General features: G+C 32.8%; 1 protein-coding gene across 4 annotated transcripts; it reads right to left on the reverse strand.

Annotated features, from left to right (window-relative positions):
- Positions 1–1,425: 1,425 nt before the first annotated feature.
- LOC103573774 (uncharacterized) lies at positions 1,426–15,548 on the reverse strand. Of its 4 annotated transcripts, XR_549182.3 has the most exons (4): positions 12,653–15,548; positions 11,192–11,558; positions 1,918–2,493; positions 1,426–1,828 (listed from the first exon to the last, which is right to left on the reverse strand). XR_549182.3 is itself a non-coding variant. In XM_008552981.3 (3 exons), exons 1-3 carry the CDS (start codon positions 12,913–12,915, stop codon positions 10,146–10,148), a joined length of 645 nt encoding a protein of 214 aa, XP_008551203.1. In that variant the 5' UTR covers positions 12,916–15,548; the 3' UTR covers positions 7,239–10,145. The 4 variants fall into 4 exon arrangements, 2 of the variants coding, with proteins under 2 accessions (XP_008551203.1, XP_008551202.1); XM_008552981.3 differs by lacking the exons at positions 1,426–1,828; positions 1,918–2,493 and adding an exon at positions 7,239–10,160; XM_008552980.1 differs by lacking the exons at positions 1,426–1,828; positions 1,918–2,493 and adding an exon at positions 7,239–10,215.
- Positions 15,549–15,687: the final 139 nt, after the last annotated feature.

Here is a 15,687-nt window from a genome sequence, read left to right on the forward strand (position 1 = left end):
AAAATATAGTTCATGTATCGTTCATTATTGGAAAGTACCAGAAGTAAATTGTTGTCAACGCTGGTAAGTCAATTGGTATTTTCATTTGTTGCATCGGCTATTGCTGGTCCCTTAATAGAGTTGATCGCAGTATTTGTTTGATAAATAATTGAACCTGAGTTATTTTGTTATAAAAAGTTGAATACATTCGGCGTACGTCACAGCATTGGGCGCATATGTATTAAGACGCGTCGAGTAAATTCCTTAGGAGATTAGACAAGGAGAACGTATGTAGTTCCTTGTCTTACAACAGTATTTAAAATATTATTTCTCTGGGTAAAATTTATTTTATCATTTAATGATATGCAACCCAGTGTTGCCAAATATGTATTGTGTACCCGCGTCATCCTCTCCCCAGAATAAATAATTTAAAATAAAGAAAAAAATTATTATTATTTTATTTGTATACAATTTATACTCGTTATATTGAGTTTAAAAATATGTAATTTGTATTTGAATTCTCCAGTGGAAAACCTAATAATATTATTTGAATAGAATTGATTATTATTATTATTTGGGCTAAAATGAGCTTATCAATTTATTGACAAAATTGGTGTAAAATAATTGATGTAATAATTTGGTATTGTAATCATTTATGGCGATTATAAATATATTTTAATTAAATAATTTCGTAAAAGGAACCTGGCGGTAGCCAATATTTATTTATTTGTTTCCTGGATATGTTTTAGTAATATTTATTCCTTATTATTATTTTTATTCATTACATATTTGTTTGGTTGTCATTCCGCTTGGTGCATACATCCTCGCTCAAGATTTTGTCCCATGATCTCTCCCCTGAATTGTTATTTTTTTTCTCCGTTTTGTAAAAACGGGCTGGCGCCCTCGTGCACTAACCCAGCCTGAGGAGCTGGTCCAGGCACACCTTTACTTTACTCATGATTATTTATAATTTTTAATCATATTTATTATTTTTATTTATAATTTTTAATCCACTTGGGTGACCACGTACGATTCCGGGTTTATTCCACGCCTCCGTCGTGGAAAAAAAATGGTTTACGTTATAACTTCAAAGGCTAAAAAAAAGCTCCAAATGCCATCTTAAACGTCAAAATCGGTCACAATCGAGCATCATTCTGGAAATGGTCGGAATAGCTTCCTAGGAAGTGTTGACATCTGATGAAAGATGATTTCGAAAATCGGGGTGAAAACCTTAACTTCCCAAATTTACAATTTTCTTAGCGAGAAGTTAAGAATGATTAAATAAAGTTTGGAAAAATAATAAGAATAGATTATAGCTTTTCAATTCAAAATTTTTAATTAGCGAATTGAATAAATAATATCTCAGTTTCTAAAATTACGTTTATTTTTACATCAAGAATTTATATTTTCAATAACAATATTTTTCTCAATGTATGGTTACCTTATAATAGCTTTGTCAATTATTGATAACTAGTCTTCAATCTACACACATTTAAAATGAGCTTAGAGCTCACATTTGCTTCCGGGTTTGTATGACATCCACTTGTAGCTAATCCAACCAATACTTTGGTATGAGGGTATTCATTTGAGTTACAAAAGAAACTGTTTGAACTACCTAGCTGTAAAATACAAAGTATGATTTCTTTCGAAAAAAGTCTTCATGCAAGTGTATATTGGAACATTTTAGACCAATTCACTATGATTCCTCAGATTGGTACCACAAACAATCTCATCCAACTTTAAAATTTTGTTCAATAAAGCAAACTTTTGCGCTTTTTTTTTTGACTTGTCGCGAAATGCGAAACCGACAAAGTTTAGATTTCTAAGAGAGTAAAATATTCTACCATACCTGTAACATATGAATAAATATAAGTTATGATTAATATAATGAATATAAGTATAAACTCCTGCCCTGTTTGAGCAAGAAGAGAGTCGTACTTTTATCTTATAGAAAAACAAATGAAGGAAATTTATGTCTCTGCTATTTTGCCTGCAAATAGAGGCAAGAATCTAAACTTTCAGGCACAGATGTGGTGGAAACAAAGTACTGCTACCATGAAAGAAGGTAGGTTGCCCCAATCTGGGTGTGTATGACAGTCACCTTGAGTTCGGTAGGCAGTTACACACACGGGTTGGATGATCCTACACACATCTCTCGGTGTGAAACACACTAATTCCATACTTACGTCATCACGATAACCACCAACCGAGCACAGAAAATAACTATCGTCGTTACTCAAATGACCAGGATAGTTAACATGTACAAAGCATTTAGTCAGATCAACATTATTGATATCTGAAGCGACTTTTTTGAAAGTGTTTTCAGTGATTTCGGATACTGGAATAACTGGTTCATCGGTTATTAACAAAGCCACATCTCGGGGTGATATGTTAGATCGTCTATTAAACTCCAGGTTGAAATATATATTACGCAAGTCAACATATATATTTCTGTTATTTGGCCAGGAATTGTATAAATCATTAGAAACATCGATAAATAAAAGAGCATCACTGCTGTAAAAGAAAATAAAGGAATTATCAAGACATATTGTTCAAAAATTTTCCCTTACGGAAAAATACTAATGAATACTACTGTAAAACACTAATGAAAAACTAACGGTCTAGAATTGCCGCACTCTAATGCTTTAGTGTCATTAGTGTTGTTAGTTGTTTTAGTATAATTAGCGCGTTTGGTGGTCTTAGTAAGTGTTCTCGATATTTTTGGTGTCATATGCGTATTATGCTAATTTCTTAGTGTCAATAGTATAACCTGATAAGAAAAAAATTGGACCCAATCGTATATGCTTATGGCTAATATTTGTACTGATTAATTGGTGTTTATCAATTTTTTTACCGATAAAAAATTATTTTTCATTATGGAAAAAATATATATCCGGGCAGGTGGCAGAGGCAGCTGAGTAGTTCTCGTTTGGCTCGGGCGATCACCCAAATTAAGCAGCATCGAGCATGATCGTTGCTTGGCTGGGTGAACGCTTAGCCACACGTTGAGCTCGATCAGAGGTCTCTGAGTGTTAGGTACGGGATGAGAATCTAGTGGTCGGTAAAATAAAAATTTTGTCGATCACTAGAGCCTCACCCAAACCGAACTTTACTGGGGAAGGTTTTCTCTGTGTTTTTCCTTGCCTCTACACTCCCATAGCCAAGGTGGAGGTTAGGGTATCACTGTAATGATACAAGTACAGTTTAAGCACAAGTTGGGCCACAGCTACACAATGAAGGCAGAAAAAGGAAGCAGTTGCGATATAAAGACAAAAAGTGTAAAAGGCCGTATAAGCGGCTATACATTGAAACAAAAAATAATATATATCAGGACAAATCTGCATATTTTAGACATATTTATATACATGTTGCATACATACAAATTTGCCCAGATATATCCAGATATATTTTTTTTTCGTGTGGGTCAACTGAAGCTTGTACCACGCTGCTGAACCATGGGCTCACTTCTATTGAACACGTCTTTAATTTGTTGTCATACGTAAGTCATAGAAATGTCATGGTATCTTATGTAAATTTGACGTCAATCTGACGTTCTTTATGACTTTAGTATGATATAAAAACTTGTGACATCATATTAATGTAAGCATTACTCTTGTCTGACGTCACAGATATGACTTATCTATTACGTACGCTTGACGTAAGATCTACAGCACACTGTTTCGTAATAATAAAGTCATCATTTTACATTATAATGACATCATTATAAAGTCATACATACAGTTACGTCAATAGCAAAGTCACGGTTATACGAAATATGGATGTCGCTCTGAAATCATCTCTTTACATCAATGGCAAGTTAGTATTTCACGCAATACTGATGTAATTTTCGAAGCATTGTTTTTTTATCATCGATTTATTAAAATAATAAAATCATAGAATGAATTTTAAAAAGTGTATAAATAACAATTATCGGTAGACTCGATAATAGATTATTCAGACGTTTTAGATTAAATCATTAGCGTAAGCAAAAAAAATTAACTTTATTTTCTTAATTGTCATAAATTAGCTGTTTCATTAACAATATGTGCACTGAAAAAACTGTGAGAGTTAATATACTGAATATATGCTCAATAACTAGTAGCTTGATATGCTAGTTAATTATCGAGGAAATATTAGTGTCTTAAGCGAAATTATCACACAAGAGTAATGTAGACTAAGCGAAGCGGTTTGAGAGTACGCGGTAGCACATTAGACTCTTCGAAGTAGGATGAAAAGTCCGAGGTGCAGAGGTTGAACACCAGAAGCAAAAAAACCTGAAATGGCGGCGTCTTCTCTCTTCGGTGCCACTCGGTAGTGACGTAGACAGCATAGCTGTCCCAGCGAATTTTCTCATTGGCTTAAAAGCACAAAAACAGAATGAAGTTAGCCATCATTTTTCCTGATTGGTTGGCTAGTAACGGGGCTCTCATGCCGAATTGACACGGCTATGAGCTAGATATTGTATATACCAGGCCCAAATAGCGAGTGACCCGGCATTATTCTGACCTTGAGGTTAGTAGCGACTTCGTCAGCTCCTGAACGTAGCGAAAGTACACGATGCTTTTCAAAATGATTAAGCTCGTGACTGAACAAAATGATATACCGAAAATATTATTTAGGATGACAAAGAAAATGTCGCAATTTTTTAATATTTTTTTTTTTTTTTCATGAACATTGTTTCCAGACTGATAATTTTGGCCTCACCCATACGCTATGACATTTACGTCATAATTACGTGATTAGTTTCACCCCATAAACTTACGTAAAAAAGTGCGAAATAATACGTCAAACCTAACTCATTTATGACTTATATCTTACGTAAATAACTTTTTTTCCACTTGGTTCACCAAGTCAAATGCAAAGGAAATGACTGTAGTGCTCGGAATAAAGACAAATAAGTTCAAAATAAGATTTTAAAAGTTCTGAAAGTTGACAAAAATTTGATTTAAGTCAAAAGAGTCGAGTTCTTATCGAAATATCGTCGGCAAATCGATAAATTTAAAAGAAAATAAGGTGAAGCGAGCCTGAATCAAGTTTTATTTTTGACCCGGATTAGTGTATTGTCCGTCAGGGCAGTCATCAAAATGCTCAGTATTAACGCAGGTAAAATTAAAATTGAAGTGCATGGTACGAGATCTAACAGTGATATTAAGCCTCTTTATCGGATTGGACAGTCACCTTCACCCTCGCCTGAAATCTTCTCGTTTCACCCCTTGCCACACGATATTTTGTCGTAGTGGTTTTTTATTAAGTTATTATATTCGTCAAAATTATGGAATTATAACAGAATTAACTTCGGCTATTGATTAATTTGGGAAAATTCTTTCAAATTTCTTACTCAGTTTTAAAACTTTCAGAAATCGTTCATAGACCATGATTTATATTAATGCCAAATCAATAAATATTATTATTTTTCTTCCTTTAGTCAAAATAATAAGTTGTTAAAATCATATATTATAATTTACCAGTTGAAGATTGAAGCAAAAGTCAAAAATTGTCGTGGGCCAATAAATAAACCATAATAGTAGCTCAAATATCTTGAGAATTTTGCTTTTACCATCCAATTATTCAGCGTCCGCTCACCTGGACTCTGGTTTTCAACGTATTCATCATCGTGAGTCTAGTTACCAACCTCTCCGTTATTTTGGTGGAAAGTATAAACGACGATCACATTTGGAGTAGAATAAGCTAGAACCGTGATACTTAGCAACGTCAAAAATTTTATCATTTTGAAAAAAATAATAAATTGAGACAGGCTCAAGTACGTAATTTTTATGAACTGTCAACTCTGATGAAACAAAAAAAAAATAAAGTTTGATATCAACTCACTATAATTGTGTAACTGTTACAAAATCGGTTAATCTTAAGTATCTGAACTAGCATTATAGTTACCTATTGTTTTTTTTTTGACTAGAACACATCGAGCAATTATTAGATTTATAAAAAGATTTATTGAATAATGATACGTAATACAATAAAAGTGAGAAAAAAAACCCGAGCAATTAAATTTAATCATCGTGGATTTCATCAGTAAGCCATTACTTTTTTTAACGTTTTAGTGCTTTAACGCTTAGTGTGCTTCAATTAAATAATGTCATAAAGTATTGGATAGAATAGGCAGTTATCAATAACTGCTAATTATTTATTATCAGAATTATGTCATCAGACAGCTAGAATATGGCTAACTTAAAGAAGACCTTATCAAAGTAATCCATATGGAAATTAAGTCTGGGTACCTATGTAGGTTCCCACATGGCATTTTCGGATGGATTCCAATATGGTTTTATCCAGGAATAGCGCATAAATCTCGATACAGATTCTCACATGGGTTCCTATGGAAATCTACACCATGCCAAATCCATATGGGAATCTAGTATAGATTAGGAATTCAGAACATCACCAAAAAGCGTCACGTTTTTTATACACATACCATAAAAAGCGTAGATAATTTCATAAAATTTTCTGGAGTACAATACCTTTTTCCGAATCCTAATTTAGTGTTCCATTGATATTATTTGTAATTTCTGTAAAGACTTGATGCTTTTTGAATTTATTAATAAATAAATAACTTATTCGAATTATTGATGTAAAGAGCATCGATTGATAAATTGATAAATTTTTTGATAAAAAGTATTTTGTCAATAGAATATTAATCTACTTTTTTATTCATATACACGCGTCAATAGACGACAGATATAAAAATTCCGATACCCCAGATTTTATAGAAATTACTTACATAGAAACTCAGATCTCTGTTAAAATTTTTCAAAAAGAAATTCATGCATTCAGGTTACTCTCTCAAGTTCTTATAAAGGAATTTAGATACCTACAATATCTTGTATGGATTTGCAATATGAAAATTTAAATACCCATGGTTTCTTACATGGATTTTTATATAAATTTATACACTCTAATATGAATTCCTATCGATTCATGCATACATCCATACTTTCTTGTCTGGATTTTTATGAGTCCCCATGCAATTCCGCATAGATTTTTTTGATAAGGGAATACCCTTTTTCGGTTATTACCCTTTTTGTCTTATTAGACAAAGTAGTTTTATACCATATTCGGAAGTGGCCCGCTAACCAGTACCAGAACAGTAGCGTCTTGAGTAGACCTTTCAAGCCTTCTCCAATCAAAGCATCTCTGTTTCCTAAGATGGACAAATAATGGTCTACGAAAATTTGGTAATGCTCTGGTTGAATCCCATATGCTAATAAGGTATGTTTATTTAATACACCGCTAGATAATGCCCATTCTGATTACATGAATGTCTTTATAGACCTATGAAACCATTTTTGCGAAAGGTGAAACTCTACAGTGCGTGTTTGCTTGGTTTGGGTGAAGTAACGGCTTCACAGGTGTGAGTTTCAGATAAGACTGCCCCTTAATAGTTGGTAGTTTCACTTCATTAGCAAACTGAACGTTTCTTATAAGTTATGGCTGTAAAACCCCATGGAGTCTATATTTGATTTTCCGTTGTAATAATTTGAAATTATCAGTGGGACTTATTTCGGCCTGGTTTCGGAAGTTTTGAATTTTTAACAGATATTGTCGTTTTGAGGTCCACGGAAATGTTCCCTATTATTATTAGATAGACATCTGACCGTTTGTACGTCCAGCCGTCCATCTACCTGCGCGGGCGCGTGCGTGTGTGTGTGTATAAGTGAGTAAGTAAGGACGTAGATAAATAATATTTTAACATATTCGATGTTCTAATTCTGAAACTTTGTCTTTCCTTTCGTCATTTAACAGTTAAATAAATTGTGTTATTTAAATAGAATGACACATAACTTGAGGCTTTGTTCTAATAACTTAAATAAATGTGTTATCAGTATTATCCGACTAATGAATCTTCTTATACTATTCGATATGGTTAGTATTGAATAGTGTTCCATTAGTAATCGTTAGTAGTCCGACTAGTGGGCCTACATCACAATTAAAAGTAATGAGTGTTAATTACGTCCTCAATAATGTTGATAAATAGTTCGGTTAGTGAGTATACATCGCTATTGAAATTGATATCAGTTTAATCATGAGTTAATTAAAAAAAAACTCCAACATCAAAATGTGATATTTAATTTCTATATAAATACAGTGAAAACTTATGAATCACTCAATCATCACGATTAATATCATTTACATTGTTAAGATTGTTGAGATTTCTATGATATATTTATAGATCTTCAAAATTATTTTAAGTCCTGAGTCCATAGTGTTGACGGAATGGTATAAGCTACAACCGATAGGCATAAGGATCCGGGTTCACGTCTTAGTAATGTTGAATAATTTTTCATCGACAAAAAAATCAAGAAACATCAGTTGATCAGTACAAATAGTAATCATAAGTATACATGATTGGATCGAATTTTTTTTTTTTATTGGATTTCATCGTCGATACTAAGAATGAATGCAATGCACTCAGGGCAGTGGAAACACCGACAATACTAACTACGCATTCTCAGCGTACTAAATATACTGAACTAACTAATGACACTAAATCATTGATACGTGAAAGTACTAGGCCATTAGTTTTCCATTTGGATTTTCCAAGTGTTCGTTAGTATTCTTCGGTGATGGCACGAGGAATCTAACAGATTATAAAGGCAAAAATGCTAACTTGAATTGAAACTTAGGTGATTAGACCATCTGTAGGTTTGATCAGATGTCGTTGGGATCAGTTATAGAGCGATTATTTGGAATAAAACCCTTTGGTTTATTCTTTATTGAATCAAGAAATCAATAATTAAATGAATTATTTGATATATTAATTACAGAGAGAATAGTAATTGATAAAAATTATCATTGCAGTCACAAGATTCAATATTAACTATCCTGAATGTTAAAAGATCGGATGAAGGTAATTATATTTGAGAAGGAAAAACGACAGATCGACTTATTCTCAAAAATCGGTTTCAACTTACGGTTAATGATAGATATTGAATTAATTTATCTTCATGTAATTAAAATTGCCAAATCGCCTCGATGATAGAAGATACTAATATGATAAAATTCTGATAGATTATTTATCTTTTTTAGCTGCTAATCCACCATGTATGTAGGCAAGCATTGTCTGTCACATGGTATACAATGTTTACTCAGCTCATTTTTCCTATACTCGGTTGTTTTTGTGTGCCTGTGGCCTGACTTGTGATGCACTGCTACCTTTCTTGTGCGATAGAGGAGTAGAGGCGTAGGGAAACCACAGAGAAAACCTAGCCAGTACAGTTTCGGTTTGAGTAAAGTTCCAGTAATCGGTGAAATTCCCATTTTACCGATCACTGGATTTTCATCCCGCACCTAATGGTCAGAGACCTCCGTTCAAACCCGACGCGTGGCTAAACGGTCACCCAGTCAGGTAGTAATCCTGATCGATACTACTTAACTTTGATGATCACCCAAGCCACACGTGTCGAACGGCTGCCTCAGCCGCATGTATCATATATTTTCATATGTATAATTCAATTCTCAATATTCATTCACATTAACATATGCTTACCCATATATCTTTAGATGAATGGTGGTAGAATATAAAGTTCAATGGAGAGAAAATGATATCTATCGCAATACAGTTTAATTTACCACATATATTGTCTGATATTATAAATATGTCTCAACATCAATTTTTTAAACGTATAGCTTTTTTATACGAGTTAATTCCGGAATTAGCTTGAGGCTGCTCTGCGTTACAAGAGAACAAGTGAGGATGTTAGCGCTAGGGCGTGGCTCTTCCATAAAAAGCATCAAGCTTAAAAGTCGTCATCTATACTGTCGCATTTTTAAGCTAGTGATAAAGCAGCTAAAAGATATTTTTTGTTTTTCACCATTAATAAACGAAAATAATAGTTACATAGAAAAATTATTTCATTCCGAATATAACAATCTATGAATTACAAAAATGAACATCAATGCAATTATCAGTATAAATATTACATTTTATTGATTTCAATTTATTGATAAGTGAACAATATAGATAATTTTAGTGCTTAATTCTTTTATAACATGAATTTATATCTTTCAATAAAAATAGTTTTATTTATTTCATGACTATAATTATTTTACTTCTAGTAATTTCCTTATTTCTGTTAAATTTAATCCACATAAATTTGAAATAAGGTTCAAAGTCTTATTTGGCTTCTTGTGTGTATAATATCCAATTGTTGCTAATCCAACGAAACCTGTTTTATGAGGAAATTCTTTAAATTTGCAAAAAAATCCACTCTCTTTCGTTAGCTATAAAAAATATAATATAATATCTCTTACAAAAAAAAAATTTAAGCAAGTATCTTTAGAACATTTCAGGCCAAATCGTCATAATGACAAAGACTATTAACACAAAAAAATTAGTACAATGGTCTATGGCCTTAATTTCTTTACAGAGGCTGTTTTTTAGGTATGCGCTTTAGGTAAACCCTCAGTCTAAAAATATAATCGAGTGACCATGAATGGACATCAACCGGAAGTAAGTTCAGAGAACTCACCCCATGGACATGTGGTGTCTAACCGACACCACCACAAGTCTACACCTCTGTAGGCCAAACACTCCTACCATCTCAGAAAATAAAGAATCTCTGGCCGAAGTGAGCCTGGGAAAGACCGCTCGTGAAACCAGATTCCTGTTCCAGCCAACAGGCCGCTTCGAGATAAAATGGTAAGACGTAGCCTCACTTTTATCCTAAAATGGTCCTCTCCATTTATTTGGCGTTCAAATTGTTGAATAGTTACAATCCATTGGTCCCCTCTGTGAATGATAAACTAGTTTCCCGACCTTTCAGGCCCTTAAGTTTTTTAAACCCAAATAAACATGGTACCCACCCTGGGAAGATTATTAACCCGATAATTCCTACCGACTTTCAATAGTTAACTAAATACGTAATACTTGGCTTCACCTTGTCAATTTAGCCTAGGATGTCAATACTGATCAATAGGCTGCTTCGTTACCGGTGAATGTCTTTTTTCTTTGCTCATCAACCACAATTTATTTTACAAAATAAATTAAAAATCTCTACCAAGTTTGAGTTCCTAAATTCAATTATAAGTACTTACCATTTAATTTTAAAGGTTCTTAGTATAAAGGCAAGAATATATTTTTTCAAAATAGAGAACAACATTTTCTTGATAAGCGAAGGAAAAAAGATTTTCTCTTAAAACAAAGCAACCTACAGACCGAGTAAGAGTTGTTTTGAAAATTATTTAATCGAATGCTTACGTCTTTTTGGCCACCATCAACTGAGCACTCAAAAAAACGATCTGTGTTGCTTAAAGTACCAGCATTTTCAAGATGACAATCATAGAACGACATGGTTGAAGTATTCGATGCTTGTATAAAACATTTGGTCAGATTAACATCATTGATATCTGAAACGACTTCTATAAATGTATTTTCAGTAATTTTGAATGCTGGAATAACTGGTTGATCGGTTATTAACACAGCGCAGTCTCGTTGAGAATTATTAGGTCGTTTGCTCAATTCCATCCCGAAGTATATATTTTGAAAGTCAACATGGAGGCTTCTATTATCTGGCCAGGAATTATGTAAGTCGTTAGAAACATCAATGGATTTAATATCACTAATACTGTAAATAAGAAATAGGTAAATTCATTTCAGATGCTGCACTATATTCACGATCGGCATGAGTGAAGGCAACGGGTGAAAGGTTTATTTTAGTTTATCATTTAATATCCGAATACCGAATTACCTCGTTCTTTAACTCAGCCAAGGAGTTCGACTGAATGTCGCTTGGTTAGTGTGAGAACATATTAGTGATCAGGTACCGATTATTTATCTATAAATTATAATATGAAATTATTTTATTCTATCCAACTGAGGAATTGGACTGTACGTGGTTAATTTTAGAATACAATTTTGTATATTCACTATCTTACAAAAAAAAACCATACTGGTTTAAATCATGTAGATTGGTTGAATAAGCTCAAAAAGTTTTCATAACTATGGAAACAACCCAAGTAGTAAATACTATAATAATATGAGAACAATTAAGATAATATTTAGTAATTCGTAAGACTATGAGAATTGTTACCATAATATTATCGTAATCGTTTCTATACTACTATGGTTACGATTACCACAGTGGTTTGGGAACGATTACCATAAATCTATAGTAACTAGATAGATATGGCATCAAAATGATAGCCATATAGATAGTGATGATTATCATAATTTATGTGGATGTTATCCTTATAGATGATACTGCAAAAATACCATTTCTATAAAGTATTCTATTCTTTAATGTGAATTTATCTTGATGTTGTAATCATATAATTTTTTATCAAATTAAATGTATATACGTAATATAATGAGCTTTTATGGGTTGCAGTGTATATCCTACGTAGAATCCTTTTACACTTTTGTTATTTGCCGCTAACTTGCAGTTGAGGCCTGACTTGTATCTACTGTACTGTATCATTACACGATACCCTACACCTCATCAGTAATCTACAATCTTCCCATTTTACCGGTCACCTAGTTCTTTATCCCGCACCTAGCACTCAAAAACATCTGTTCAAGCCCATCGTGTGGCAAAGCGGTCGCCCAGCCAAGTAGCATTCATGCTCAATAACTCTTTAGCCTAGTGACCACCCAAGCTACACGCGTACCAAACAGCTGACTCTGCCGTTCATAGCGTAATCATATAAATAAATAATTTACCTATCAACATTCCAGGAAGAAGTCAAGAATACTCGTGGCTCAATGAAGAAACCATAATGGTATCTGAAATATTTATGGTACTTGACTTTAACCATCCATCCATTCAGGATCTCTTTGTCAGGACTCGTATTTTCTGTGGATTGCTCATTTGGACTCTGTTTACCAGTGGGTCTAACATTCGGACCCCAGCTCCCAATTAACTGGTCATTTTGAGCTGAATAAGCCAAATTCATAGCACTGAATAACAACAGGAGTTTAATCATCTCTACAAGATTAGTACACTTAATTGAGCTCCAATACGTAGAAATCTTGAAACATATTGATGATTCACTTCGAAATAATTTTACCTTTTAAACTCATTATCTAAACTAGTATTGGATATATTTATTGTCTTTTATTACTCAAACATACGTCTGATAATAAATAAAATGATATAAATAATTAAAAAAAAGTACTACGTAGCTTGAATTTAATGAACGTGTTTTTCATAAATAAACTTTACTATTTTTACTTATTTTTGTACCAGTATGTCAATTTAATGAGGATATGAGGTATAATAAACCACAGTTAACGTTGTTACTAACTTAATATTAGAAAAACCTGTCATCTGCTAGATGGTATAAAATATAAACAACCTATAATAAACAATATTTTTCACAATTTACGATTTCATTAAGAAAATCTAACCTTATGGAAATATGCCATATAGGATTCCAACATAAATACTGATATAGATTCTCAAAGGGGTTCTTATGGGAATCAAGGCCATGCCAAATCCATATGGCAATCTTATATGAATTAAGAATTAGGAAAATTAACAAAACACGTCACGTTATTGATACAAATACCATAAACAGCAAATGGGTTTTCATCATTTTTCTAGGAGTACAAAAATTAATAGTAATCAAATAGTAATTTCCATAACGAAGATATTATACTTCTTGGTTTGATAAATAAATTAATAACTCATTACAAGCACTGATACAAAGAGCATCAATTATGCAACTCGTTGTTGAAAAGTATGCTGCCAATCGAATATTAATATATTGGTGTATTTATGTACACGTATGAATTAACGATAGCTATCAAAATCGAGACACCCTGGATTTTGGAGAAGTTACTCACATAGAAACCCAGATTCCCATATTCATTTCCTACAAAGAATTCCAAATATTCGAGTTCCTTTGTAAAGTTCTTATATGAAAAACCAGGTGTCCATAGTTTTCTAAATGGATTTCCTATACGGGAATCTAAAAACCCATGGTTTTCTACATGGATTTCTATTAGGATGCTCCATAAAAATGACCTATTTTAACATTTTTTTTCGCTGTCACACCTTAGTACTGTGGTACACGCAATTATAAAATTTGTATTGTATTATGCTTAAAGCATCTTAAATTTATTTCGGTGACTGTAAGATGACTTTGCTTGCATCTTATGAGCAACACGCTCCTTGAGCTCGAAAACATTGTCGTGAATACATGTTCGAGCTCTTCGAGCTCGGAAATACTTATGGATGTCATTGTTTTTTTCATTCATTTATAGATTAATTAGTAGGACTACTTCAATATTATTAAAGGAGTGTGATCACCACTTTTCATTTCCAATAGATTTGTAAACTTCATTAATCCGAGTACCAATGATCACTAACAAAAACTTATTGAAACTCATAAATTATCAATAGTGTTCATTTGTTTTTTTCCGTAAGAGTGGATATAGTCCATGCCACTATAAATTATATTTTTTGCAATGCTGACGTCACAATTTAAATAATTAGGTATTTCTATTACCTGCAGATATATAATTTTTTTAGCTGCCGACGATAGACGCGTATCAGTGGCATAAATTTCGAGTGTGTCTTACAAGAATAAAGTAACATACTTGGAACACGTTTAGCTCCTTGAAAGATATGATTACGCTTACATTGACAATTTTTATCAATACACATGACATTGTCTACTGCACAACGTTCACTAGTTGAATATTCTTCATTGAGCTTTAGTACGCACGTATGATATTTTGTTACACATTTATTTGAGTGACACAGGCATTTTTTACCTCCAGAACATATTGAATAGTTTATAAATCTTGGACATGATGAATCACTTATTCATGGCATGCCTACTAATTGTATTTTCTAATAAGGGACGTAACATCGTAATTAATAATCTTAAAAATGTATTGAATCTGTTCTCTAATCTTTTTTCTTTACAACAATAGATTTTCAAAATATTTGAGAGCATATTTTTGATTTCAGATACAATATATAGAATGACAAAACCTATTACTTGATTTACAGATAAGTACAAATCATGGCATTTGCTCTTCGCGCTTAAGGCATGGTAAAACTAATTTTATAGAATATTTTAATCGCAGTATGTTAACTAAGTGAGAACTAAATAGAAATTTTTTATAACAACGAACAGTTGATCTTGATCTATGCCATTGATCAAAGCTTTATAATGTATCGTGTATTTGTTATCTCTTAATTGCTTCTTAATGACATTTGTTCATTAGTGTTCATTTATAAGTAAGAATTTCAGATGTAAATTGGGGCCATTAAATGTACAATAGTTCAATTCAGTTGATTTGAGATAACATTTTCTGAGGATATAAGATTTTAAGCTAGACTTTTTATTTGGGAAGTATTATTTTGTCATAACAACGTGAAAGCTTGATTTCTGAGCGATGGTTGGCGCGGAAAACGTACCCCAGTAGTATATTAAAGGAAGTCTCAGGTAAATCTGTATCATCAGTCTTCAGCGAGCTTATATCATTCGTCTTAAATAACTTTGAGCTGAGATACTTCCGTAAAATATGTCAAGTAAATGAAATGCAACGGGACTGAAGTTCACCGCAAATGCGAGAGGAGGGGACAGTTTCCTCACTCTCTAAAGTACACATGCACTGTGGAGCCCTTACCCCGTTCTTAGACGATATTCAAAGAAAAGTAAAATCGAGTCACTAACGGCAGATGTTCACTGTAAGAGGGTTTAAAGAACTTGCCCTACTGACGCGTGATATCCAACCACAAC

The sequence above is a fragment of the Microplitis demolitor genome, chromosome 10 (genome assembly GCF_026212275.2).
Source record: "Microplitis demolitor isolate Queensland-Clemson2020A chromosome 10, iyMicDemo2.1a, whole genome shotgun sequence".
In the NCBI taxonomy this organism is placed as follows: Eukaryota; Metazoa; Arthropoda; class Insecta; order Hymenoptera; family Braconidae; genus Microplitis; species Microplitis demolitor.

Bases quoted from the DNA above. Each gene is read 5' to 3' on its own strand.
- LOC103573774 (XM_008552980.1), bottom strand. From the start codon at position 12,915: ATGATTAAACTCCTGTTGTTATTCAGTGCTATGAATTTGGCTTATTCA. The intron at 11,559-12,652 runs GTAAATTATTTA...TCTTATTTACAG, and splicing joins TCTTCCTGGAATGTTGATAG to TATTAGTGATATTAAATCCA. The intron at 10,216-11,191 runs GTAAGCATTCGA...TATTTTTTATAG, and splicing joins TTGATGGTGGCCAAAAAGAC to CTAACGAAAGAGAGTGGATT.